Raw genomic sequence first — 27148 nt, 5'->3', positions numbered from 1 at the left:
ACAGTTTCTAAATATCCTTGGTTCAATATTTTACAGTTTCTAAATATCCTTGATTCAATATTTTACAGTTTCAAATATCCTTGGTTCAATATTTTACAAAAAACTTTTTCAATGAAAAACACTGTATGAATATGATTTATGGTTTAATAAATTCATGTTCATAACCCCTACTAAGATGACTTCATTTTTAAAATTTGGATCAAACTTTATATTAGTATATATATCACTTATTGTTTGATAAATTAATGCAAATCCCCATGAGGAGCTATTGCCCACAAGGATATATTTGTTCTTGCCAGTTGTAATCTTAATAAATTGAGATTAAAAAAAAAATGATTCACTCAACTGGTTTCAAATAAAAAGAATTTTTCATCCAATATCCCACACCTTCCCCCTGAATTATTATTTAATCCCTGTTTATCTCTAATTTTAAAGTGTCAAAGATGGTAGTTCTCTAAAATAAATACTAAGCTCTGAGGTTTATTCCATATTGACAATTGTGCAATGTTTATTGGATCAAAACAAACATTAAGCCAAGGCATACTAGATAAATGAAAATATGATACTTTAGTGAACTTTAAGAAAAACTGATTTAAGCTTGTCAAAGATGATATATTAGATATTTCAAAGGTCAAATTCAAGTCCAAAGAGTTTAAATTACGCTAATTTCCACTTTTATTTTCTTCCAAAATCAAAATTTGGTACCCGTCCTCCATCAAATCCTCCATCTCGTCCTCCATCAAATCCTCCATCTCGTCCTCCATCTCGTCCTCCATCAAATCCTCCACCTCGTCCTCCATCAAATCCTCCACCCAGTCCTCCATCGAATCCTCCATCTCGTCCTCCAAATCCACCTCCACCACGTCTTCCGAAGCGGCCTCCACCAAACCCTCCAAACCTGCCACTATCTTGACCACTGAACCTGCCTCCGCCACGTCCTCCAAACCCACTTAATTGCTCCCAATAATCATTGCCTGTTTGATTCCCAGTTTGTCCAAGTGAATCCTATACAACACAAGATAGAAATCAAAGAGAATAGATATTTAACTATAGAGTGGAATTAAATAAAAAAAACGCCTTAATGTTGTACTGTTTTCATACTGGAGGTGTCCTTTACACATTTGTACTATATCACCCTGGACATTTCATACATAGAACTTTAAATAGATAGGACATTTTATATTTAGGACTTTTATAGATAGGACATTTCATGCATAGATAGGACTTTTTATAGATAGGACATTTCATAGATTGGACTTTTTATAGATAGGACATTTCATAGAATAGGACTTTTTATAGATAGGACATTTCGTTCATATGAAACGCCATATTTTATGAAATGTACCATGAATGAAATGTCTTTCAATGAAATTTCCCATCATCAAAATTATGGCTACAGGTCCTTTAAAATATTTAACCAATCTTAAAATTATATGAAAATTGTTTTTACGTCTTAATATCACCTCTTCAACTTTTATCAGATATTTCTTTCCAAAAGATGTATAAAGAAGAAAGAGGCTCAAGATGGCCGTAAGCTGACAGTTTTTCATTCTAGATTTTCTAAAAAATAAATATTTTACATGATGCTTCTCATTGAGCTTAACACTCGCCATTACACTTTGTCTTTTTGATCCTGACATAATTTAAAGTTTGAAACATTAAAGAACTTCGTTGTCTTTAAACGACGCATACAGGTTTTGGACATGACAGTTTGTGAATATAATAGAATGTCTGCTTCCATAATTTGTTAAATTGTTAGATACCAAAGAGACAAATAAAAAATATTATATGTCAATAATATTGTATTAAAATTGATTTTAACTATATGTTACGTGAGCCATGCTCCGTAAGTAAAGTTTATGTGATGCCCCTGTGAAGTTCTGAGTTCACCCTGTATATCTGTACAGAAAAGAGGTCGGAAAACTAGTTTGAGAAACTGTATACGGATCGACTTACTACGCATGCGCAAGATTCCTACGTTGGAGCGGACAGATTCTATTCGTATTACTTAGTTATAAACCGTTTAAGTGTATTGATAATGTAAACTGTGCTTCATTCTGGGATCACTGCGGTAAGATTCCTTTTTATATATATAAATACCTTATGATTTGTGTTTTCATGGATTTGATGATTTATAATGTAGTGTTGTTAGTTCCGTTCTACAGTTTTTTAATGCTTGAATTGGTTCAGTTGTATCATATGTTTATGAATTCAAAAGCTTTTTCTGTAGTCTATCTGGTTTTATTTTTGCTAGATTGAAGTCTTCACGAATAAAGAATCGGAACTTATCCTGCTTGTCTTTTATTATGGAGAGTGGTCAGAAGATGAAGTCTTACAATCCAATCCTGAGAAATACCGCACGGTACTTATAAAGCCTTCATAAGGTCTTTAGGAAAAACGCGCAGTCGCGTAACACTATATTTAAGTAAAAAAATTTACAAAACCCCATTCACAAACTGTCATATTTCGTGGGACACCCTGTACAAAATATGAGAAGTTTTAATTCTAAACATTTGCTTGAATTAATAATGTCATAAAAATTGTCATTTTTTGGTTCGGTTTTTCCTAATTTTTTCCTCAGGATTAAAATTTTGCATAGATTTAGAAAAGCCAACTGTTAATGCATTCAGAGATTTATTTCCAACCTCTAACTGATTTTGGAGATTTTTGTATCAAAAAATTTAAATCTTTTTTTTCTAACAAAATGTGTCTCTCTCTCTCTTGTTAATCAAATAGTTAAAGATTCACTGAAGTTAACCCCAAAGATGAGTTAATCTTATTAAAACGAGAAAATACGTTTAAACCATTCTCTTCATTAATAAGTTCTCACCCTGTCCCTGTATACCTGTTCCGATGTTACCCTACTGGCTTGGAGTCTTAAATTCTCTTAAATACAATACAGATAGTTATATAATTAATACTTTTAACGAATTATTTAATGAAAAGTTCTAATTGAATAAAAACATTATTTAACCGAAAGGGACTGTCGACTGATTTACAAGTGTTCCCCCAATTAATGGGACTGTTCACTTATTTGGGTAATTTTGTGGTAAACTAATAAGCTTATTATGGTATATTAGACAATAGTCTTACTTTTCAAAGATATCTATGACCGGAGAAAAAGCCGATTTGTCATTTAGAATTTTATATAATAAAACAAGACATTCAGATATATGTTGCGCATAAGCCGGCCGAACAGCTGGACTGATTGGACTGAACTTTTTTGTGGACACTCATGGGTAGCCGGGGGGTGTTATAGGTTAAACAAAATTCGATATTTTTTTTCTTTTTTAAAATCTTTTTTTTTTTTTTTTTTATAAAGTTAAAAAAAATTCAAAGGGCAACGCTGGCCCTTCAGCTAGTAAAATATAAAAACTGATGATTTTTGAATTTGCAAGAAATTAACGTTTTTGCCCCTGGACTCAAATGTAATTTTAAAATGTCCAACGAAAAACCAAAATACGGGAGTTATGAACAGTCCCATTTATTTTCAATCTACTGATAAAACTATTTGCTTGCTATAGCAACGGTTTACAAATTGCCTAATTATGTCGTCTTCTTATTTCACAGTTTTATGGGTCATACTGCATGCAAAGTTTTCATGTTTCATTAAACACCAATCAAGTAATTCAATTTTAAATTTTTTATTTTTAGAAAGTTTGCAAATTTAATTAATTTGTTAACAATATATATTATCTAATAAAATGAATTAAATGATGTTTAATTATCTTGATTGATATATTAGAAACTTTTATTAGATTTGAATTGTTTAAAATAAAAACTGAAAACATTTCTAGAATTAGTTTATTAATTTCCAAATTCTCCTTGATAAAAGCATGTGGTTTAATTTTAAATAATTAGAATTTTCGGTTTCATTGTTGAATATACAAATTAACTATTATTTTTTTTTATAAGTTTTTGCGGCAATTGCTTCAAACCTGGACCGGCCAGGGGTTGTGTGTGATCCTGCAAAAAGTTTGCCCAATCAGTTCAGTTCAAAGAGATCTTTTAGGTACAAAACATTCTGAAGAAAAGAAACAAAAAATTCTGAAAAATAAAGGATTTAGGGCCTAGGGAGTAGGGAGTAGGGACACAGTGTAAGGAATAGAAACATAAGTAGGAACCATTTAGTAAGTTCAAACTTAGAAGTAAGGAACAAAATAATGAAACATACATATATTCTCTACTCTACATGAATTAGGAAAAATAGTCAATAATAGGAATATAAAGCAAGGAACAATAATGAAATTTTGATTTATGAGTAAGTAACTATGCAAGTTAGATACGAATTATATTATGATATAAGACTAATTACAAATATCTACTTCATTCAGATTCACTTTTTGATTTTGAATTCATTTTAACAAACTGGCAAAATATGTTTTTTTCGTCGATACTGAATGATGATTTATTTAATATTTGATATCATAACTCATTCAAATAACTTTTAAAAAGTGGTACGTACGATTAATCAAATTGGGAACATTATTTGATCAAATTGGGAAAATTGTTTGCCTCAGGTACCCCTGGCCCCTGTGGCCGCCTTTGAAAAAGTTTATATTGATTTAATTCTTAATCAAAAGAAAGGACAAAGACGACAATTATTCCATAGTTTTAAGGTTACTTCCATCATATCAATAGAATGTCTGTCACGAAGTTAAAAGAATTAAAACTTGTAGTGTGTTGTGGTCAGTCTTATAAGAATTAAAGGTATCCATTCATAATAAAGTACTCAAATTTCTTCTTTGTCTCTGCTGTATAAATTCTCTAGACACTTTTTTAAGTGTTTTCTGGAAGAAGTTGGAAACAAAGAACCTGTTTTCTGCCAACAACTTTTGCATACTGCGCAGACGCAACAAACTCGTGTTCTTTATTTACAGTTTTGCAATATATTTGTCGGATTTAGATTTAGTTGTATTATAGAATGTTTTGTGATTATTTTCGTGCTGAAATCAGCGGACAACTGTGGTAAATATGATTCTAAATATTTAAATATTCTTTTACGTTTTTATGTGTTAAAGTTCGGCCCATTAAGAAACTCAGCACGCTACTTGATTTTTATATAAACCAGGGGCAACGCCAGTTGCAAAACACCAACTACAAATATTTTGAAGCATTTAGAAAATATGTATTTATAGGGAGTGTCTGGCTAGACATGATAGTCGAGCAGAGAATGCAGTTTTGTTGAGCATTTTTTAGTATTCATTTAAGAGACCTATTATGACGTTTTTCAATAAAAATTCCAGGAAATCTACAGAAAATTTTTGTGAAAAATGAGACATTACAGAAACGAATAACTAAATAAGATTTATTATTTTTGATGATAACAGTTAATTTTATTTTCTCAACATATTGATTAATGCTACCATATGCATTAAGCACAGGCAAAATATAAAAATGAATAAATATGATACATTAGTGAACATCTATATGAAAAAACTTTTTCCTCCAAACCAACCTACACCACGGCCTCCAAACCAAACTCCACCACGGCCTCCAAACCTGCCTCTACCATGACTACTAAACCTGCCTCCACCATAACCTCCGAACCCACTTAATTTCCCCCAATAATGATAATCACTTCCTGTTTGATTCCCAGTTTGTCCAAGTGAATCCTACAAGATAGAAATCCATTTTTCTCTAAGTTTTAGCTCAGAATAAACTAAGATAACACCTGGGAAAAGTTTTTGATGGTTTCTGAAAAAGAGGGTCAAATCGTGTAAGTAATGAATTCGAACATAAAATACAGGATACAGCATTTATATTAATACAATGATGTGCCCCTTTGATTTATAACAAGCTGTTAAACAAGCATTTAAACACGTAAACATATAAAAAGAGAGAAAACCTATATTTAAATACTTAGATATTTTATCTAAAATATCTAAGTTTAGTTATTGCTATATATCCTTGAAATTATATTAGATGATTATGAATATTTTATCTGAAATATCTAAGTTTAGTTTTTGCTATATATCCTTAAAATTATATTAGATGATAATTAATGAATATTTTATCTAAAATATCTAAGTTTAGTTATTGCTGTATATCCATGAAATTATATTAGATGATGATGAATATTTTATTTGAAATGTCTTAGTTAGTTATTGCTATATATCCTTTAAATTATATTAGATGATGATGAATATTTTATCTAAAATATCTAAGTTTAGTTATTGCTTTATATCTTTGAAATTTTATTAGATGATGATGAATATTTTATCCTGAAATATCTAAGTTTAGTTATTGCTATATATCCTTGAAATTATATTTGATGATGATGAATATTTTATCTGAAATATCTAAGTTCAGTTATTGCTATATATCCTTGAAATTATATTTGATGATGATGAATATTAAATCTGAAATATCTAAGTTTAGTTATTGCTATATATCCTTGAAATTATATTTGATGATGATGAATATTTTATCTGAAATATCTAAGTTCAGTTATTGCTATATATCCTTGAAATTATATTTGATGATGATGAATATTAAATCTGAAATATCTAAGTTTAGTTATTGCTATATATCCTTGAAATTATATTAGATGATGATGAATATTTTATCTGAAATATATATTCTTAAAAGTGACCCTCTAGTTTTCAAGTGACACATATCTAATTCATACAAGGGCAGCCTTTCAATCATGGACGTACATTGTTTTTACATCTTAATATCACCTCTTCAACTTCTATCAGATATTTCTTTCCAAAAGATGAATAAAGAAGACAAAGGCCCAAGATGGCCGTAAGCTGACAGTTTTTCATTCTAGATTTCCTAAAAATCAAATATTTTACATGATGGTTTACATTGATTTGAACACTCACCACAATTTTTATTTATCTAATTCGTATAATTCTGAAACTTGATGGTCCCTTTGATGTTTGATATAACATAATTTAAAATTTGAAATATCTAAAAACTATACGACATTAGGTCGGTTGCAAACATATAAGAATTAAAAAATTCAGTTCCCTTGCAGCTGACAACTTTTTAAACATGTTTTCTTTAAACCAAGAACGATAAATTTTTGGTGAGTCGTTTTTTCCAAATATTTTTTCATAGGTTCAGAAAAACAAACTTTTACAGAATACAGTTTTGATAGCTTTAGAGATTTATTGCAATTTTAATTCAAAACCCTATTCTATCTATCTATTTATCGATGTTTTCAGAAAATAAATTTGAAAAGGTTTAATTAATTAAGTATAAAAGCACTTTTTAACAAAATTGTTTCGATCTTTCATTCATAAAAATAATTGATCATTCTCTGCCTTGCTCCGATGCTACCCGACTGACATAAACTCTGTAATTGATTTTGACACATTTATTAGTTGTTTAATTGATACTTATAACGAATTCTGTAATGAAAACTTATAATTGAATAAAAACACAATAAACTTAAAGGGACTGATAACAGAATTACTAGTGTTTCCCCAAGATTAAGAGTATCCTTGGTTCAATATTTTACAAACTGTAAAATATTGAACCAAGGATATTTAGAAACATATGTAAAATATTGAACCAAGGATATTTACAAACTGTAAAATATTGAACCAAGGATATTAACCTCCCCCTGTAAGTGTCATATCATTTCTTAATTTCTGTTACTTAAAGCTTGAGAAAGCATGAAACCAATATACCCAGGAATTTAGAAAGCCCTGAAAATCAGCTGAGTTGAAGCGGGCAAAATATGTCTCTCTATCTAATTAAAAATCATGGTTTTCATTTCAATAATAATTGGGCATTTTTCCATTTTTCTTTGAATGGTTTGGATAATTAGTGTGTTTGAGAAATACCCCTGAAAATTGCGAAACTTAATTTTCATTTTAGTTTCTAAGCAGTGGAAAAGTCTGCAGAACCATTCTTAATTCCAAGTAAATTGATTTTTCGAATTTTTGTTCTTCATGAACTTTAAGATTTAATTTTCCTTTTTATCATGGTTTAATGTTTAAAAAGTGTTTACTGGGCGTGAAAAAAAACTTTAAAACCTTTCACATTTATTAATCTTAACTTAAAGTTTTAAAAGCTTCAATTAAAAAGTTAAGATCCGTGAAAAAAAAACCTTCCTAAGGAATTGAGTCTTTTCCACAAACTCAGTTTTTCTAATCCCTGTATTTTTGCAACTCGTGTCTTAAACCTTTGGTAAAATTTAGACTTAATTTATTTAAATCAATTGGTTTATGATAGGATTATCAAAGGTTTACACCGTCAGGTGGCAAAAATCTAAGAATTTGAAAATTTAAATTTGTTAATTGGATATAAGCAATAAAAAAACAAAAAAACAATATACAGACAAATCAAATACAAAAATATAACAAGCTGATGTCCCCGGCGTTGCCCGTGGAAGAAAACAATCTAATTTTGAAACAAAAACATTCGATTTCAATTTTTTTTAATGATTTTTGAGAAAAAATATTGCATTTTTTATTGTGATTTTACCAATATGACAAATTTGAAATGTATATCTTTTTATATATGAATGTTAATCCTCGGATTTTTATGACATAAAAAACTAAATTATTTCTTAATATCTATAAAAATTTATAATAATTTATAACACTGTTATTTTGGTTCGCCGTGTTATAAAGTTTTCGACAGAAATTTTCTCTTTATCGAGAAGGTTTAAAACTTTTTAGATTTAATTATGTTCCGAGCTTTAGCGAGAGACAAAATATAATCTAAATTAACGAGAATCTGTAAGATATAGAGAAAATTTAAGTCCGAAAACTTGTTATAATATTGTCAAAGGTAATTTTATGAAAATAAGCTTTGAAACAAAACGGAAGTCAAAATACAAAGTTGATTTCAATTTAATTTGCATTTCAATTGAAAAAATATATTTAGGAAATATCCTAATTTTTTTGAGAAAATCCGGGAACCAATCAAATGTTCAGCTAATTTAACTTTATAGCACGATGATTACTTTATAGCACGTTCATTATGAAATTTACGATGAAGTGAGGAAGTACACAATAGTTTCATAAACATATTTATTATATAGATAGATGAGCGAAGAGCTTTATTACGTAGATAGAAGACGAAATTATTACATTAAATTTCAAAGCAACAGTAAAAAAATACATGAATTGTTTAAAATCTTCTTGCAAAAAGTTTAAAACTGAAGTGATCCTCTTTCCTTATAAGGAACTATAGTAGAATTTGCGCAGATTATATAGCTTGCAAAATCATTCGTCCTTAAACCCTGCACTTCTTAAAATTTACAATATACAACAATGCTTAATGGTGCAAAATTCCCAGATTTACAATATCATAAATCTCGAAGATTTGAGGAGTAAATTAAAAAAGCAAAAAAAATGGGGTCTTGTGATAGGGAGGGAGAAAGGTTGGGGTATTGGGATAGGGAGGGAGAAAGGTTGGGGTATTGGGATAGGGAGGGAGAAAGGTTGGGGTATTGGGATAGGGAGGGAGAAAGGTTGGGGTATTGGGATAGGGAGGGAGAAACATTAGACTGAAATAAATTTCTTTTAAAGTAAAACAACACAATTTAGAATAAAATGTTTAAAATAAGTTTAGTAAAATAGCTTTATATACAGTGGTTAGCGATTATATTAATACAAAGAAGACGACTTTTTATTAATTAAATATTAAAATAATATGATCAAGCGTTTTTCAAATTACAAGTTTACAAGTAAACAAAGACAAGCTGTAAATTGGCAACTTCTCTTTGTTTACAAGTTTATGTGTTTATGTTTTTGCTGTTTGAAAGATTGGTAGAAATCAAAAGCTGTATTGTATTGTATTGATACATACGAACGACCACTGTAGTTTAGCTATTCTGGCAGTGCTTTAGGGGTTTATGGTAAATATCAAACAAATTTTTATTCACGCTTCGTTGATTCAAGTTTACATAGTAATAAGCTCCCCTCCCCTTTCTCTGCACCACCCCCCCCCCGCTTCCGATTTGAATTCATTCAAATTTCAAACTTTTTACTGAGTGAACTGTTCATTTTAAAATTACGGTATTTTGGGCGCTTCGCACTATTTTTTTCCGGAATTTCTCATTTTTCATGAATATTATTATACTCTTAGTTGCGTTGTGACCCATGTCGGTTAATTAAAAAAATCAGAGCCATTGTTACAAAAAAATAATATTTCATGTCTCTTATGAAAAACACAGAACCTGTAAAACTAGTGAATGAAAGTAATAAATTTAAATTCATACACTTCACAGTTTTTGAGGATAGTCAACTCCAATGTTATGCCTTAACTACTGAAAAATGTGCAAGGGGAATAGGGGTGAGTAAAAAACAGAATTAGCGCTATCCTACACTATACACTCTGTACATATTTACAGCGTTCATGTTTTAGATTGAAAAATTATATGATTAAGGGATCATAATGCAAAAATATTTGTAGGTAAAAATTCCGCGCAACTAGGCGTTTTGTAATTTGCACAAGCACATCTCTACATAACTGCACAGTGCATAAGCTTGCAGTGTGCGGTTTCCCGCAAAACTGCATCAAACCGCTAGCAAATTGCTTATTGTGAAAAGACGGTTAGCAATAGTAAAAAATTAGATTTTTCTTATTAAGAAAAAAGGAGGTTTTCTGTTTATATTTGTGTAATAAATGTTAAACATTAAAACGGCTGAATCAATCGGGCCCAAATGTTGTGTGGGACCTCACATCACCCCATGGAAGATTTATGGAACATCAAAATTAGAAGACAAAAAATCCTGGAGAATAGTTGGAATTTCTTTTTTTTTGAAAATGTGCCAATTAGAAAAGAGAAATCCTCCAAAATCTGAAATAGATTTAAAATGCCGACTTTCATAGCAGTAGTTTAAAGCTAAAATTATTGACTGGAAAGGGAGAGGGAAGAGCTCTAAAAGCTTAGTATATTTATATTTGTAATATAAATCATAACTAAAATGTAAAAGCGCGCTGGTGTGGAACGCTCTTATAGAGCATCACACAATGTTCAGTTTCCCAGTGGAAGTCCTAGCGCACGCATGATTAAATATTACTGCGCTCCTCAGTTTGTGCGCGTCTTATCGCATTGTGTGCTTGATACAGTGATTAGCAGAAAAATTTCTGATTTTCTAATTTCAATATCGTTGCAACCCGATGTCGTAGACCTTTAATATTTCAAACCATGAATGCTATCAGATCAAATAATGTAAGTTTGAAATATCAAAAGTTTACATCATAAGGTTGCAAAGATGTAGGTTTTACAAAAACTGAATTTGTGGCAAAGACTCAATTCCTTTCAATTTAAAGCTTTAAACGATCTAATGTGTTGTGGTACACCTTGTATATTCATGCATACGTTTGGTTCTTTAGAAATAACTAAAATAATTTGTATTTCCATCACGGGACTGGACGGGAATCACGCTCCATTCAGATTGTATGCGTCACTTTGCCTTGTTAGATGAGGGAGGGGATGCAAGCCCCACAAAACCGTCTTCCCGCCTCTCGCTACCTCTCCAAACCTCTGTAATTTTGTCTCCATGCCCCGCATGTTGGTCTCCAATAAAAGATATTTGGCTTTTACATCCAAAACTATTTTTTTCCAAATAATCTCAACATGATAAAATAGTTTTTAATGATACATAAACAATTTGCTTTAAAAAGTCTATTTAATTGTTTTCTAAATTTTACAAATCAATCTTTTACAAGTCTTGAGATAAATTGAATGAAGTAAGATTTTAACTTTTTGGATTAAATAAAATTCTTTACTTTTGGGGATTCTTCTATGAAGAGATGTAAATTAATTTTTGGTTGGTTAAGTCATAAAAAGTTAAATAAAAAATAAATAAATTCAGCACAGAGAATAAGCAAGAGACACGAAGACGGTTTTGAGCGGGGCTTGGAGGTGATTCTGCACGTCAGGAGGCTCAGAAGGTCATTTTTCGGGGCTCAAGGTGACTCTGCACCCCCTCCCTTGCTGGATCGTTAGCATAAAAAGACATGGATTTAAACCTGTTTACATGGGTTTACTGTAGAAAGGTCGGGGAACCAGAATGTAGCAAGAGGGGGGGGGTAAAGAATGTTCAGCCATATAAGGGTTAAGCAAAACTTAATTAATTGTTTGCAAATGCGTAAAAACTGCAATTGTGGGAAGTGGTATCCCTCCCCTGGAAAAGTGGAAACAGGTTGATCCCCCCCCTTCCCTAAATTAATTCATGTTTACACCCCTCTTGTTGCTTGTAAAGTGAGTTGTTTATTTTGTTCCAATCAAGCGTAAACCAAGGTTGTAATGCAAGGAAAGTTAATTGAAGTTGCGTATACTCTGCGTACGTATTGAAACCAGTTCTCTCTGGGTGGAATTTGAAAACACGAATAGATGCATCAGTGTTTGTTTTTAGTACCTGTGGAGAATAAAAGAATTTAATTTTCATAATTTTGATAAATCACATAATAGTTTCCTTTGACCAGAATATTTCATTGATTTTTTATGTGGAAGATGGATCCCATGTCAGGTTGTGACATCCGTCTTGTGTTTACATTACCGCCCAGAGACAGCTAACTGCAGTACAAAAGAGGCGTACAATTCTGAAATAACTTTCCTTGTATTATAACCTTGGTTCCAATACAGTTTATATGTTTCTAGCGCAAAAAGAATTCAATTTGCATCATTTGTAGAAATACTTTTTGTGCGAAATAAGTTTAAAATGTTTAAGAAACAGTTTTGAAGCCAAATTTAGGTAATCTTATGATCCACTATTTCTACTCCGCTTTCAATTTCTTTTATAAATAAAGAAAAAAAGGAAAAATGGCGAATTGCTGCCGAACATTTTCAGTTGATGTTGACTTTAAATACGCTCACAAACCCTTTCACAAACTTAATGATCACGAGTTTTTCAGACAATCTGATGAAAATGGGGGGCTAGACCACAGCTGAATATACACTGAAATCAACAGTGTATAGGCCAGGGTATATTTTGCAAGTAAGTTTTCACATTTTCTTGAAGGGGCTGGTTTAAAGGACCGGCCCTAATGCAAAGAGGGCTATGCCTGATTCACAACGGTCTCCTTTGGCAATTTTGGAGTGCTCCGTTGCCGTTAGATCGGAGTGTATGCTAGCCACATGAATTCAGAAGAAGTTACAACAATCTTCAAGACTGATACAGACTTTAAAGTGTTGCAAAGCATTGACTTATAATTTTGTGTAGTCCTATGACATCAGAATTTTAAAACTTTATAAATTCTTGTTTTTAACTTTAGTTTTTATAAAGCAGTTAGCAAAATTCTCCTCAATATTTGCCTGAGAGGAAACCTTTGGATTACTGTGTAGTGTTGGAGCCAGAACAAAAGTCCTAAAAAATAAAGTCTCGGATTGGTAGGACTTTAATTCCAGAGACTTTTTAATAAAAGGACTTTTTTTCCACAGGACTTTTTCAGTGCGAAATTTTAAGACTTTGTTACCGGAAACTTTTTTCCAAGAACTTTTTAGCGGTCACCGTAGACATTCTACCGACATTCTACCGACATTCTACCGACATTCTACCGACATTCCACCGACATTCTTGATCAGTCAAATATTGAAAGGTACTGTTGTGAATCACCAATCTGCAAATGGAGGGTCACTTAAAATTACGCCTACAGTCCCTTTAATAGATTTGTCTCGCTTCTAAGACGGACGATTTTAGTTACTGCCCCGATTATAGAATTGTGATGTGAGAAGACCAAACTTGTACATTTTTAACCAATTGCTCAATATTAACATGAATCTTCATGATTCCCTAAACTCATATTTTCCCCCAGAATTATATAATCAGTTATTAAAGAACCATATTCAATGCAGAAGATTTTTTAACCGTGGTATTTATAGTATTGTAAGGTTTAGGTCTACTGTACAGTTTCATCCTTTGTGTGGGGATCATACGCTGGAATCAAAAATGACATGCATATATCCAAAATGGGTTTGTTTGCAGGGTATAGCAAACTTTTTTAATGAATCATCAAATATGTTTATAAAGAATGTAATGCATACAGTGACTCATAAAACTATGTAATAAGAAAACGACCTTTTAGCAATTCTATCTGTATTTTATGTGTGGCTGATGTTTCTTTGAAGCAAAAAATTTCTCCAAAAGCTTGAAAATTCACATATTTAAGAAACTGGGCTTTTAGTTGTGGCTTTATCTGTGAGAATCTTCTCTTGGTGCAGTATACAAAAAAAATGAAAAAAAAGTTTGCAGATTTATATTTTCGCGCATTTTCAAAATTTTACAAAAATAAAAAGACATATAAACACAAATTTATGAAATTTTGATCATTCATAAACCTTCCCCGGGGTCATGTTGGGGTCCCACAAAAAATTCAGTCCCGATCGGTTCAGCAGTTTTGACGTTTATTGGATACAAACAGACAGACAAGCAAAGTATATTTATAGATAGATAAGTAAGTTTTTCATATTTATTAAATATTTTGAATCATAACTAAATTCTAACAATTGTTTTTATTACTTTTTATGGGACCCACCGCGTATATCAGAAAAAAAGGGCGTTGAATTAAACATGCTTTACAACAGAGATCAGCAATGGGCATCGGTTTATTTTGAACGAACGAAATTTTTGAAAACAAACGAAACTTTTCGTGGAAAAACGAGTCGTTCAGAAACGATCGTTTTTTACCGAATGAACAATTTTTTCGTTTTTTTAAATAACTCGATTTTTTCGTTCCCGAACGATGCACGAACGAAATGAAAAAAATACGAACGTGCCCATGTCTACTTTACAGGGGGGACCAACTTATTCGTGAGCAATTTCAGGAATTGCTTGTTTTTGTGGGTTGGGCAACAGTATCACAGATAGAAAGATAGATAGTAAGAAGCAGTATATTTCGATGAATAGATGAAATAAGCGAAATAAATAGATGGATGATATAATCTGTAAGAAATACTGAAATGAAAAGATTAATAGTTTAAGGCATAATACAGACAGTTATATATAACTAGCTGAGGTGCCCATTAAATTTTGATTACACTTTTTGGAGAAGATATTTCGAATTTGTTCACCCGGAAAGCCTTAGGGTTCCCTAAAAAAATTTCAGACAATTTGGTCCAGCCGTTTGGCCAGCTATAGCTAACTATATGTATTAGAGAAGAGCTTCATTTTATACAAAGATATACATAAGACAAAAATCTATGCATAAATATTGTAGACTCGGCTGCTATTTTGTCAAAACGGCTGAACCGATTGGGCAAAATTTGTTGTGATAACTCAGAGGACCCGGCCAGTAAAGGTTTATGTTGTGATAACTCAGAGGACCCGGCTAGAAAAGGTTTATGTTGTGATAACTCAGAGGACCCGGCCAGTAAAGGTTTATGACCGGCCAGTAAAGGTTTATGACCGGCTGAAATAAAAAAAATTAATTAATTGCCTAGAAAATTGGTTGATTTGATTTTTTTTGGAAATCACTCAAAATAAACTAAAATCTTCGAAGTTGTTGGTTTTATTGTGTACGAAGAAAAAGGCGACATTTAAAACTTCAAGAAGTTTCTAGATAACTTTCCTTTTTGATGACATGGGGATAAAAACCATTCCGCCCCCCTTCTTTAGTTCCAAAACGGTTTCAAAATTATCCCAAAATGTAAACAATCTGCTGCCAAATAGAAAATAGATAAGTATAGCGTGGAATTAAGCCGAAAAAGTGTAAAACCGCCATTTTGTTGTACGGATTTAATACTGCAGGTGTACTTCACATATTTGTGCAATATAACCTTTTGGGCCTTTGAAAATATTTTCACATGAATTGTACACTTTGAACTCCTTTTCAGATTCAAAGAGACTGAACAAATTCATACTGTGATAGTATTATTTCCCTTCTATTTTAATCTCTGTTCTGTGCCTCCTGCCTTGGAATATTGTTGGATAAAATCTCTAGTGCGTTAGTATCTCTATATATGGGTGTGGTATTACTAGAGAGAGAGAGAGGGGGTAGCTTAGAATCTAAAAACAACGCTAAAACATTCTCGTCGGCCACCCAAGTTCCCTGATCAAAATTAGAGACAAATCAGTCTATGGGTTCCTGAGTTTTGATCGAACATACAAACAAACAGACAAACAGAGATTACAACTTTATATATAATATAGATGCATTGGTAATATTTACAGTCAGACCAAGGTTATCTCTGCAAGAGAGGGGTGCAGCAAAAAACGTAAGTGCGTCAATGTTAAATATTGAACATTTTTCGGCGTATAGCTCACCCTGGACTAATTCCATCCTTTCTTCTATTTAAATTTTACTACGCTTTTATTTCGTAAATCTTTCAACATAACTGAATTGTCTTAAACTATTTTTTAACATTTTTTTCATTAAAACGCATAAACCGTCATAGAAGTATGAAAGAAAAAACTTCGATAAATGTCATGGTTAATAGGTTAAATTGTGATCAAAACTCACGTTTTCCTGGTCTAAGTACCGAACTGTTAAATCCCCGTGAGGTGCCTTAAATAAAATTTAAATAATGAGTTAATTCTTTCTATTTCCCCGCTACAGGGTCCAGACCCGTTATATGTAACCACAAAGGTTAAACTTGTTAAACATAATTGAAAGTCAGAGTTGGGATGTTTTTATGTATTTAGAGGTACTAATATCTTCTTGCGTGCAATTAGTTTTTACTCTAGCGTGCAATTTGCTTTTACTCTAGCGTGCAATTTCTTTTTAGTCTAGCGTGCAATTTACTTTTAGTCCAGCGTGCAATTTACTTTTAGTCTAGCGTGCAATTTACTTTTAGTCTAGCGTGCAATTTACTTTTAGTCTAGCGTGCAATTTGTTTTGTCAACTATGAGTGGGCGTAATAAAGGATGATACGAAAATGTTGACTCGGCATATTTTAAAATTAACGAGGTTATTAAACTTTTTAAAAAGTTTTGAAAAAACCAAGTTGATGAATTCTATCCTCGACATGTTCATCATTTTTAATCCGATTAAGTAGATTTTATTGTTTATCGTTTAACTCAGTTGATAAAGGGACTGTAATCGTAATTTCAAGTGACCCTCGATACTAACATGACAATGCCCGATTTACAATGTTTCCCTTGAAATCTTGATCTGATAAAAATATGGAAGATGCTGTGCTTTTCCTGCCTAAAAACTTTTTGAAATCTGATAATTTCTCCAACTATTTTTTATACAAGTAATGCACATTGTAACTTTTGCATAGAAACCGCAAATTGATGAATTGATCAGCTTTTGTACCGATCTGATTAAGTCATAAGATAAATTGATTATGCTAATTCCATGATGCAATTGATAACTTTGTCTAGATAGTGTATGTATGCACTGTTTGTTGGTTTGAACTGCATGCATTATTGTCCTTGAAAATAAATTGCACAATTGTTTTGTATTGTTAGGTTGCATTCAGGGCCAATTTGGTTACATTCAGGGCCAATTATAGGGACATTGAAGTCATATTTGGGTTGCATTCAGGGGCCCTTGAGTGGGACATTTTAGTCATAGTCGGGTTGCAGTTAGGGAGCCCTAGAGTGGGACATTGAAGTCATAGTTGGGTTGCATTCAGGGGCCCTTGAGTGGGACATTGAAGCTATAGTTGGGTTGCATTTAGGGGCCCTTGAGTGGGACATTGAAGCTATAGTTGGGTTGCATTTAGGGGCTCTTGAGTGGGACATGTTAGTCATAGTCGGGTTGCAGTTAGGGAGCCCTAGAGTGGGACATTGAAGTCATAGTTGGGTTGCATTTAGAGGCCCTAGAGTGGGACATTGAAGCTATAGTTGGGTTGCATTTAGGAGCCCTGAAGTGGGACATTGAAGCTATAGTTGAGTTGTATTTAGGGGCCCTAGAGTGGGACATTTAAGTTTAGTTGGGTTGCATTTAGAAGCCCTTGAGGGACATTCAAATCATAGTTGGGTTGCATTTAGGGGCCCTGAAGTGGGACATTAAAGCTCTAGTTGAGTTGGATTTAGGGGCCCTGGAGTTGGACATTTAAGTTTAGTTGGGTTGCATTTAGGAGCCCTGAAGTGGGACATTGAAGCTCTAGTTGAGTTGGATTTAGGGGCCCTGGAGTTGGACATTTAAGTTTAGTTGGGTTGCATTTAGAGGCCCTTGAGTGGGACATTCAAATCTTAGTTGGGTTGCACTTAGGGACCCTGGAGTGGGACATGTTAGTCAGAGTTGGGTTGCATTTAGGAGCCCTGAAGTGGGACATTTAAATAATAGTTGGGTTGCATTTAGGGGCTCTGGAGAAGGGACATTTTAGTCATAGTTGGGTTGCATTTAGGGACACCGGAGTGGGACGTTTTAGTCATAGTTGGGTTGCAGTTAGGGGGGTAGTAGGCCTGTAGTGGTAAAAGTCTACCAATGAACTATTGGTATAAGTGTACTTTACATGTTTCATAGGTATAGGTGTACTATTATACTCGACATAGATATGAATGTACTAGTGTTCTCTAGGTAGGTATGGGTGTACTTATAGTGTACTCTAGATAGATATGAGTGACTTGTGTACTCTAGTTAGGATTGAGTTTAATAGTGGGCTAGTTTGCTTTTGTACTGTAGGTACAGGCGTACTTGAGTACTAGTCTAGTGTACATGTGGTTTTGAGTGTTCTATATACTATACATTACATAGGTATGAGTGTACTAGTGTACTATACTTAGGCATTAGTTCACTATTGTAATCTAGTTATAAGTGTACTTTTGTTTTATAGATATGTGTAAACTAGTGTACTTATATTGTACTTTTACATTATTGTACTGTTGTTCTCTAGATATGAGTGTACTACTAAACTGTTGTACCGTAGGTATGAGTGTACTAGTGTACTCATGTACTAAACTTGTGGCTGGAACCCTCTACCCTGCCTATGGATCCTTTAAAGCTGTGAAAGAGCGGAATGTTAAGGTAAAATGTAGATAGACAGATTGACAGCTAGACAATCAGACAGATAGATAGACAGATATACCTTCAGACAAACAGACAAAGAAATAGACAGTTAGACCGCTAGACAAGCAGATTGATAGATAGACAGATAGGCAGCTAGACAAACCGACAAAGAAATATACAGATATACAGTTAGAAAAACAAAACAGACAGATAGACAGATAGATAGATAGATTAAAAGTAAAAACAACGCCCCTCCCGGCTCCCCCGCCCCCCTCAAAGAAAATGTTCATGTTTGAACCAATGACCTGATTTGTCTGTAAATTATTGCTCTCTATGAGACTATGAACGAACAGTTATAATTTATGCACGTATCGTGATAAACAGCAAGATTTAATTTATCCTTTAAATATTGAATTCAAACACTGAAGATGAATATTTGCAGAGAACCCAGTGATCATCACTTTTATTTTTTTTAAAGAAAAGGTTAAGAAGGTCTCGTTTCCCGTCTAAAAACTATCAAAAAAAAAATATATATAATAAAATATTTCTAAATTCGCTGTACCCCAATCTGCAGTCTTTACTTTTTGATAAAATAAGAATATTTGTTAAGCATCATTGATTATAAAAACGTGATTTAGGATTTCTCAAAAATAGTTATGTCACATGATTCTGTAATCTGTACCCTTTTTGGATTAGGACGATGGTATGGGGGGGGGGGTGTCAGTATGTTTTGTTTGTACAATTGACTATTCTGATTTGCAGTGTTTCGGATCCGTATCATTTTGATGCGGATCCGGATCCGCATCCGTGATGATGGATCCGGATCCTGACTCTGATACGGATCCGGATCCGGATCCGGATCCGAGGTAACTTTTGATTCTGTGAATACTTTATATATTTGAAATTTGCGCCATGTGAGCATTTGCCGCTGAGTAATCCTAAAGTTAAAAATGTCGTCATTACTATTATATAAATGTAAACATTAAATTATTAAAGATAATTTTGAAAAATTTTCGTCATGTAAATAATACATTTACGAACCATTTTGATTTATTTATTCCATGGTTTTGGTTAATTTTTGGCGCTACCCGGATCCATATCGACGTTTCCTGATACGGATCCGGATCCGGATCCGACCAAATGATACGGATCCGACCGGATCCGGATCCGGATCCGAAACGCTGCTGATTTGTGTATTGATTATTTTTATATTGTGCAGGAGTACGTGAAATGGATGACGTACTGGATCGTGTACTCGTTGTACAGTTTAGTAGAGGAGTTTACAGATATACTGATAGCCTGGGTACCCTTTTACTATACCCTAAAGGTACAGTATGTATACAGTGTTCAAATATGTTTTTATCACTTTAATCACTTGGTGTTCTGTCCTGTTTTGCCTAACATAGTCTGAATGTGTATACTGTGCAGTTAGCTCTAGCGGCTAAAACGGTGGCCGGGTACTTTAAATAAACCGAAGTTTACAGTGATATAAATCATTGTATTGTAATTTTTACTAAATTTCGCTGTAGATATACAGTGTACAACGTACAGTGTACATAAGCTGTACATGTATTTCCTAACTTTGCCTAACTTGTACAACAATGCAAAGGTACAGAATGTACACTGTACCATGAACAAATATAATATCTAGCCTTTTACTATAACACTAAATTGGTACAGTGTACAGCTATTGTACACTATATTGGCTTGGCATAATAATAAATACTTTCACTGTTTTTACTAGTGTTATACATTCTGTTCTGTATTTTTGAATTATTTACTCAATCTTTAGTTTTTTCTTCAAATTTAAACAAAAAAGTTTTTTATTTTTCGAAACTACATTCTTTTTATTTTAAACTTAATTTTTTTGATGTTGTCAAACATCTTCTTTAATATTTGTTGTGTTTAGATTTGTTTAATATTTTGGCTGGTATCTCCAACAACAAGAGGTAAATATTTCTTTCTTTAAACAAAAAATGCAACTTAAAATTTATATATATCGTATCCAATATTTCAATACGTCTGAACCGATCGGGTGCAATCCAAATTTGTTGTGCGCGTCTTAAAGACAACAATAGCATGGCTAATCGATGCTAGTTTACTATATAGTGTTTATATAGGTCTAGAACACGGTACACTTAACTGTTGTACGACAGGTGCTATAGTGTACTGTATATATAGGTCTAGCACGCAGTACACTAAACTGTTGTACGACAGATGCTAGTGTACTGTATGTATAGGTCCAGTACACAAAACACTGAACTTTTTATGTACTAGGTACTAGTGCACTGTATATATAGGCTTAGTACACAGTACACTAAACTGTTTATGTCCTAGCTGAAAGTGTACTGTATATGGTATATATAGGTCTAGTACACAGTAAACTAAACTGTTTATGTACTAGGTGCAAGTGTACTGTATATATAGATCTAGTACACAGTACACTAAACTGTTGTACGACAGGTGCTAGTGTACTGTATATATAGATCTAGTACACAGTACACTGCGCAGAAATTTACGAGAACAATGATAGAAACAGCAATTAAGGTAAGTTTTAATATTTTATAAAACGAAGGAATAATAATGAAAAAAATAAGTTAAAAGAAATTAATAACAAAGTTTTTTTTCTTATTTCCATCTCACAATTTTTTTTAAAAAAATGTTCAGCATTTTTTCTTTCTTTAAATTCTTTACAATTATATAAAACTAGCCTATGTCAACCCCAGGGTATACCCATAAAAATATGAAACAATTTCGTGAAAAATTGCAAAATTTTCACTGGAAACCCTGTTGGTAACTCTATCTACTGTAGGGGGGAGGTGAGCTTGTTACAACCTTGAAACGATCGGTCAGTTTAGGTGACCTGACAGAGGAGTCAGAGCAAAAAGATCAGGTACAGTTTGTCCCATGAAATTGTGGGGGAAGAAAGACGTCAGTTTAACCATCATATGTGTATTGGATGATGTTATAAAGCAAATATTTTTTCAAGTAGTTCGAACATCAACTTTAAGATAAATGGGTCTATGTACATTGCACATATACTGTTTCAAATGATCATTGAACTATTAAAACCCAAAACTTCAGGCAGACAGTCGTCCTATATATTCCAGAGTTTATTGGTCACACTACATACAGGCCCGGGGGCCACATCAATATCACTAGAAGGGGATCAGTACAGTACAGCTTGTACGGTACATAGGATGAGACTGTAATTACGAAAGGAGGCGCAAAGCCTAGTTAAATTAAACTTGTTTGTATATTTTAAAATACAGTACAGTTTGTATTCAATACACTTTTTGTCAAAAATAATGTTTTTTTTCTTCAAGTTTTCAATTTGTCTTTTGATTCCTATGTTTATTTGTACACACTGTAAGTGTACAAGCATCGAAATCTCTTCATTATAACTATTTATAACACTATTCTTTTGGTTCGCAGTGTTATAAAATTTTTGAAACAGAAATTTTCCTTTAATTTTAATTTTATTTTCATTTATGTTTAAAGAAATATTATGAAAATATATCCAAAATTTTTTTGAAAAAATCCGGGAACCAATCAAAACACACGGTGAGTACTTTTAAAGGACTTTCATAATAAAATTCATACCATGAATTGAGTAAGGATGATAAGTACCTACTAGTTTCATAAAAATGTTTAGGCACCTTCACTTGAGAAAAGAAGAAGAGAGATAATGACCAAATCTTGGCATGAAGATTACCAAGAAGGTCCAAGAAGAGTTAGACAGAAAAAGGAAGGAAAAGAGGAAATGAAAGGCAGGGAGGGATCGGTCAAAAAGTACAAACAACCCTCCTCAGAACTAAGGTTGGTATTCCCCATTTAAAATTTGAAGCAAATCGGTCAAGGAGTTTATGAGTTATGATCGGACTTACAAAAAACAGGGTTTACATATAAGATAAGGAGCAAAGTATTTTCTCACCCAAGGGTTATCCAACCTAAAACTGTGAGGGAGAGGAGATAAAATTAGAAAAGCTTCGACTGTAAGCTCCTGCAAGTCAAAATACATCTCAATCAATAGTATGTACAAACCTTACCCTCTCTACCTTTAACATTCAAACCCTACCCCCTCTAACTTTAACATACAACTCCTACACTCTCTACCTTTAAGATACAACTCCTACCCTCTCTACCTTTAACATTCAAACCCTACCCCCTCTACCTTTAACATACAACTCCTACCCCCTCTACTTTTAACATACAACTCCTACCCCCTCTACCTTTAACATACAACTCCTACACTCTCTACATTTAACATACAACTCCTACACTCTCTACCTTTAACATACAACTCCTACACTCTCTACCTTTAACATACAACTCCTACCCTCTCTACCTTTAACATACAAATCCTACCCTCTATACCTTTAAAGGGAGTGTTGGCGAAAAATTAATGGGGGTATAGGCTTAATGCGATAAAAAACGCTTTTGATCTCTACTAATCTTATTTCTATCTGTTGCGTCTATAAGGCGAAAATTGTTAAAAACGACTCTCCGAAGAACGTATTTGTCCATACAAATTCAGAAAGATGCAACATTCAACTCAGATCGTAAACAAATCAATTTAATTCCAAACAAATCATTCAGATATTTCAAACAATAGTCATCGATTATTTTTTACTGTTTTATTTAAGAATCATGAAACCTCTGTTTTACTATTTTATCTAAGAATCACAAAACCTCTGTTTTACTGTTTTATCTAAGAAGCATAAAACCTCTGTTTTACTGCTTTTTATAATAATCACAAAACCTCTGTTTTACTGTTTTATCTAAGAATCATGAAACCTCTGTTTTACTATTTTACTTAAGAATCACAAAACCTCTGTTTTACTATTTTACTTAAGAATCACAAAACCTCTGTTTTACTGTTTTATCCAAGAATCATAAAACCTCTGTTTTAATGTTTTACCTAAGAATCATGAAACCCCTGTTTTACTATTTTATCTAAGAATCATGAAAACCCTATTTTACCATTTTATCTAAGAATCACAAAACCTCTGTTTTACTGTCTTATCTAAAAATAATGAAACCTCTGTTTAACTATTTTATCTAAAAATCACAAAACCTCTGTTAGGATGTTCTATCTAAGAATCATAAAGAGGTTTTACTGTTTTAAGAATCACAAAACTTCTGTTTTACTGTTTTATCTAATAATCACAAAATCTCTTTTTTACTGTATTATCTCAGAATCGAGTTTTCCAATATAACATAATCTGGTTACAATGTGGAGTACAAGAATTCTGCGTTATTGCATTTCAGCGTTAATATCTTTACAATGAAGACGAATTTTTATTAAAGTTTAAATTTCTTTAAGCTAAAATTTCCTGAAATCAGGGCGTGTCGGGAAAATGTCTAATTTGTCTAAAATTTCCGGAAATCAGGGCGTGTCGGGAAAACGTCTAATTTGTCTAAAATTTCCGGAAATCAGGGCGTGTCGGGAAAATGTCTAATTTGTCTAAAATTTCAGGAAATAAGGGTATATCGGTAAAATGTCTAATTTGTCTAAAATTTCAGGAAATCAGGGCGTGTCGTGAGTATGTCTAATTTGTCTAAAATTTCAGGAAATCAGGGTATGTCGGGAAAATGTCTAATTTGTCTAAAATTTCAGGAAATCAGGGCGTGTCGGAAATATGTCTAATTTGTCTAAAATTTCAAGAAATCAGGGTATGTCGGTAAAATGTCTAATTTGTCTAAAATTTCAGGAATTCAGGGCGTGTCGGGAAAATTGAATATCAAGAAGACGAAGGTTCTGTAAGTTGTACAGATTTAGGAATTATTATTATTTCAATGACAAAAATTTTTTTCATTCATAATTTTGAACCTTGTTAAAAAGGTGTAATTTCAACTGATTCTTCAGTTTAGTGGCATAGGCGATATTCAACCACACCCTTTAAACATTGGATGTCGGAAAATTTCTTAATTTTTCAGGCTGACATTGAGGGAGAGGAAACTTAAAGTACAAAATATTGTATATGTATACACTCCATGCATGAGTAGTTTAAAGTTTCTCATCGATCAATTTTCAGCCTGAAATAAAGAAATTCTTAACGGTACTATTGTGAATTAGACTTTCAAGCTTCCTATAAAAACAACACATTTCTTCACGTTATGGTCAAACAAGCTGTAAATATTAGAAAAGCGAAGAGCTTTGTTGTTATATATAAGATATATAGTTTGAATTTGCAGTTTGTATGTTTGAAGTTTTTATCTATTCATATAACAATAAGGATAAGTTCTATTATCAGAAATACTAAAATATTTAAACAGCTAAATATTTAAACAGAATAAAATTTTTTCTCCCGGCGCGCTCGTTTTTAGGAAATTAAAAATATAATATTTTTACTTCAAATCCAGAAATCAAATAATAATATTGAAGAAAAATATACATTTCTAAAATAAAGTTGTTTATCAGATTTTATTTAATTTTTTTCTGATTTCATCTAAGTAAATTTATCATAACATAACATTTTTTTAATTTCATTTAAATAACTATAAATCATTTTTGGATGTTAAATGAAGATAAGTTAATATCTTTAATTGTCTTCTCTCCTTTAGATTTTGTTTTAAAGTATTTATCTGATATAAAAACTTTTAAACCTGGGAAAACGACAATATTTTCCACATTTTTTATCAGATAAAGGTTTCGAGGGTACTGTTGTGAATAGGGTATGGAAGATCACTTGAAATTACGCTTACAATTTCTTTAACTAATGTTGTTTTATGTATATTAAATCATTAACAAATTTTTTATCTTTATTTCAATATTTTAATAATAATGATTTCTAGCCTACGCGACACTGCCCCGAACCAGTAAAAGAATAAGGTGGGAATATTTTTTTAGTTTAAAAAATAATTCTAAAAATTGTCGAGAGCTATTTATCAAAAATTGCATGATTATGTATTGATATATATGATTTCTGTGAATTAGAGATCTAAAGCTCTTATGCAAAAAACGGTGATGATACTTTTGCCTATCACTTCTTAGAAACTAAAGCTAACAACAAGTACTCTNTACGGTAACGATCCCTTTAAAGCTTGTTTAAATGTTTAAATTAAACCCAGCTATAGCATGCAATGGTCCGGGGTCACATTTTCTTATCCTTTTTAAACTGATTTACATTTGGGAGAAACATAATAAAATATATTGTAACCGGGTTGTAATGTATAAACCTAAAAGGATTACATCTACTAGAAATGTCTTTAGAATATATAATATACAGCGTTTTCGATGTATACAAGTCAATTTCACTTGAAAACCCGTTTTTTAGGCTTTTGGTAAAGCTATTTGTTTAAAGAAAACATCAAATGTAAACAAGATCTTTATTCCATAGTTTTATGGATTTTATGTACTCTATACATAAAATCATTTAGCCAGGAAAAAAAGAACAATTGTAAATTGAGTTTTAATCTTTTATTGAATTTTACATTTATAGACTAGTTCAAGTCGATCCAGTACAAGTTTGTACAGTACGGCAAGCCAAAGAAGACGACAAATAAAACCGAAACCCATTCAAGCCAAACCAAACATAGAAACTATACAGGTAAAGGAATTACTTACTGGCCTCAAACTCTTTGCTTTTATAGGGATGAGCATTTTTAAACGACTCTCGTTAACGAACGACAAAATTTTTAATAAAAAACTACTACAGCACAGTCGATATTGATCGTTAACTATTATAAGTGATCGTCAACGACCAACCTTCCAACTAAACGACACAAAATGTTACTTTTCTTATTTTTACAAATGATCCTTTCAGAAACGATAAATTCGTTTAGTTTTTTTCGTTTTGAACGAAACGATCAGTTGATTTTTTCTTCAGAAAAGTGAAACCTATCCTTACATCCTATCCTTATATTAATGCAATTTTATGTCTTTTGTTGTTAAAGATTTTACAGGGTGGCCCAAAAAAACAGGGATAAGGGTTTTTCAGCCCTTTTAATTGTTAAAAAACTAAAAGACGTAAAATTGGGATTCCGTGTATATTTTCATTTTATTTTAGAAGGGGTCTTAACAGTAAGGTTTTGTCGTTTGATTCTTCCATTTGATGTAAAACTATGCCGAATATTCGAAAATCTCTCCGTTACCTTGAGCCAAGGGTGTAATGCAAGGAAAGTTAATTGCGGTTGTGTATACTCGGCTTACACATTGAAACCAGTTCTCTCTGGGCGGAATTTGTAAACAAGTATAGATGCATCAATGTTCGTCTAGTATCCGAGGAGGTTAAAAGCATTAAATTTGGATAACTTTGATAATTCACATAATAGTTTCCTATGACCAGAATATTTCATTGATTTTTTTATGTGAAAGATGGATCCCATGTCA

General features: G+C 32.3%; 3 protein-coding genes across 3 annotated transcripts; 2 read left to right on the top strand and 1 right to left on the bottom strand.

Moving 5' to 3' along the window:
* Nucleotides 1-675: 675 nt before the first annotated feature.
* LOC111706724 (H/ACA ribonucleoprotein complex subunit 1) lies at nucleotides 676-2903 on the bottom strand. Its single transcript, XM_023479654.1, has 3 exons — nucleotides 2846-2903; nucleotides 1464-1560; nucleotides 676-1005 (listed from the first exon to the last, which is right to left on the bottom strand). The coding sequence occupies exons 2-3, from the start codon at nucleotides 1548-1550 to the stop codon at nucleotides 676-678; spliced, it is 417 nt and encodes a 138-aa protein (XP_023335422.1). The 5' UTR covers nucleotides 1551-1560; nucleotides 2846-2903.
* On the top strand, nucleotides 1964-21310 carry LOC111706733 (receptor expression-enhancing protein 4). Its single transcript, XM_023479659.1, has 5 exons — nucleotides 1964-2071; nucleotides 18734-18831; nucleotides 20033-20140; nucleotides 20723-20762; nucleotides 21277-21310. The coding sequence occupies exons 2-5, from the start codon at nucleotides 18736-18738 to the stop codon at nucleotides 21297-21299; spliced, it is 267 nt and encodes an 88-aa protein (XP_023335427.1). The 5' UTR covers nucleotides 1964-2071; nucleotides 18734-18735; the 3' UTR covers nucleotides 21300-21310.
* A 12-nt stretch (nucleotides 21311-21322) lies between these two features.
* LOC111706723 (uncharacterized) lies at nucleotides 21323-25817 on the top strand. Its single transcript, XM_023479653.1, has 6 exons — nucleotides 21323-21360; nucleotides 21626-21706; nucleotides 22469-22632; nucleotides 24528-24595; nucleotides 25612-25648; nucleotides 25811-25817. Exons 1-6 carry the CDS (start codon nucleotides 21340-21342, stop codon nucleotides 25815-25817), a joined length of 378 nt encoding a protein of 125 aa, XP_023335421.1. The 5' UTR covers nucleotides 21323-21339.
* The last annotated feature ends 1331 nt before the right edge of the window (nucleotides 25818-27148 follow it).

This window comes from Eurytemora carolleeae, unplaced genomic scaffold (genome assembly GCF_000591075.1).
Source record: "Eurytemora carolleeae unplaced genomic scaffold, Eaff_2.0 scaffold750, whole genome shotgun sequence".
Classification (NCBI taxonomy): Eukaryota; Metazoa; Arthropoda; class Copepoda; order Calanoida; family Temoridae; genus Eurytemora; species Eurytemora carolleeae.
This window is presented reverse-complemented; position numbering and strand designations above follow the sequence as displayed.

Coding starts and splice junctions, on each gene's coding strand:
- LOC111706733 (XM_023479659.1), top strand. CDS start 18,736: ATGAGTGTACTAGTGTACTCATGTACTAAACTTGTGGCTGGAACCCTC. Junction 18,832..20,032: donor TGAAAGAGCGGAATGTTAAG/GTAAAATGTAGA, acceptor TATATTGTGCAG/GAGTACGTGAAATGGATGAC. Junction 20,141..20,722: donor CCTTTTACTATACCCTAAAG/GTACAGTATGTA, acceptor TGTTGTGTTTAG/ATTTGTTTAATATTTTGGCT.
- LOC111706723 (XM_023479653.1), top strand. CDS start 21,340: ATGATAGAAACAGCAATTAAG. Junction 21,707..22,468: donor AGTCAGAGCAAAAAGATCAG/GTACAGTTTGTC, acceptor AAAAATGTTTAG/GCACCTTCACTTGAGAAAAG. Junction 24,596..25,611: donor TGTAAGTTGTACAGATTTAG/GAATTATTATTA, acceptor AATGATTTCTAG/CCTACGCGACACTGCCCCGA.
- LOC111706724 (XM_023479654.1), bottom strand. CDS start 1,550: ATGAAAAACTGTCAGCTTACGGCCATCTTGAGCCTCTTTCTTCTTTAT. Junction 1,006..1,463: donor ATCTGATAAAAGTTGAAGAG/GTGATATTAAGA, acceptor TGTGTTGTATAG/GATTCACTTGGACAAACTGG.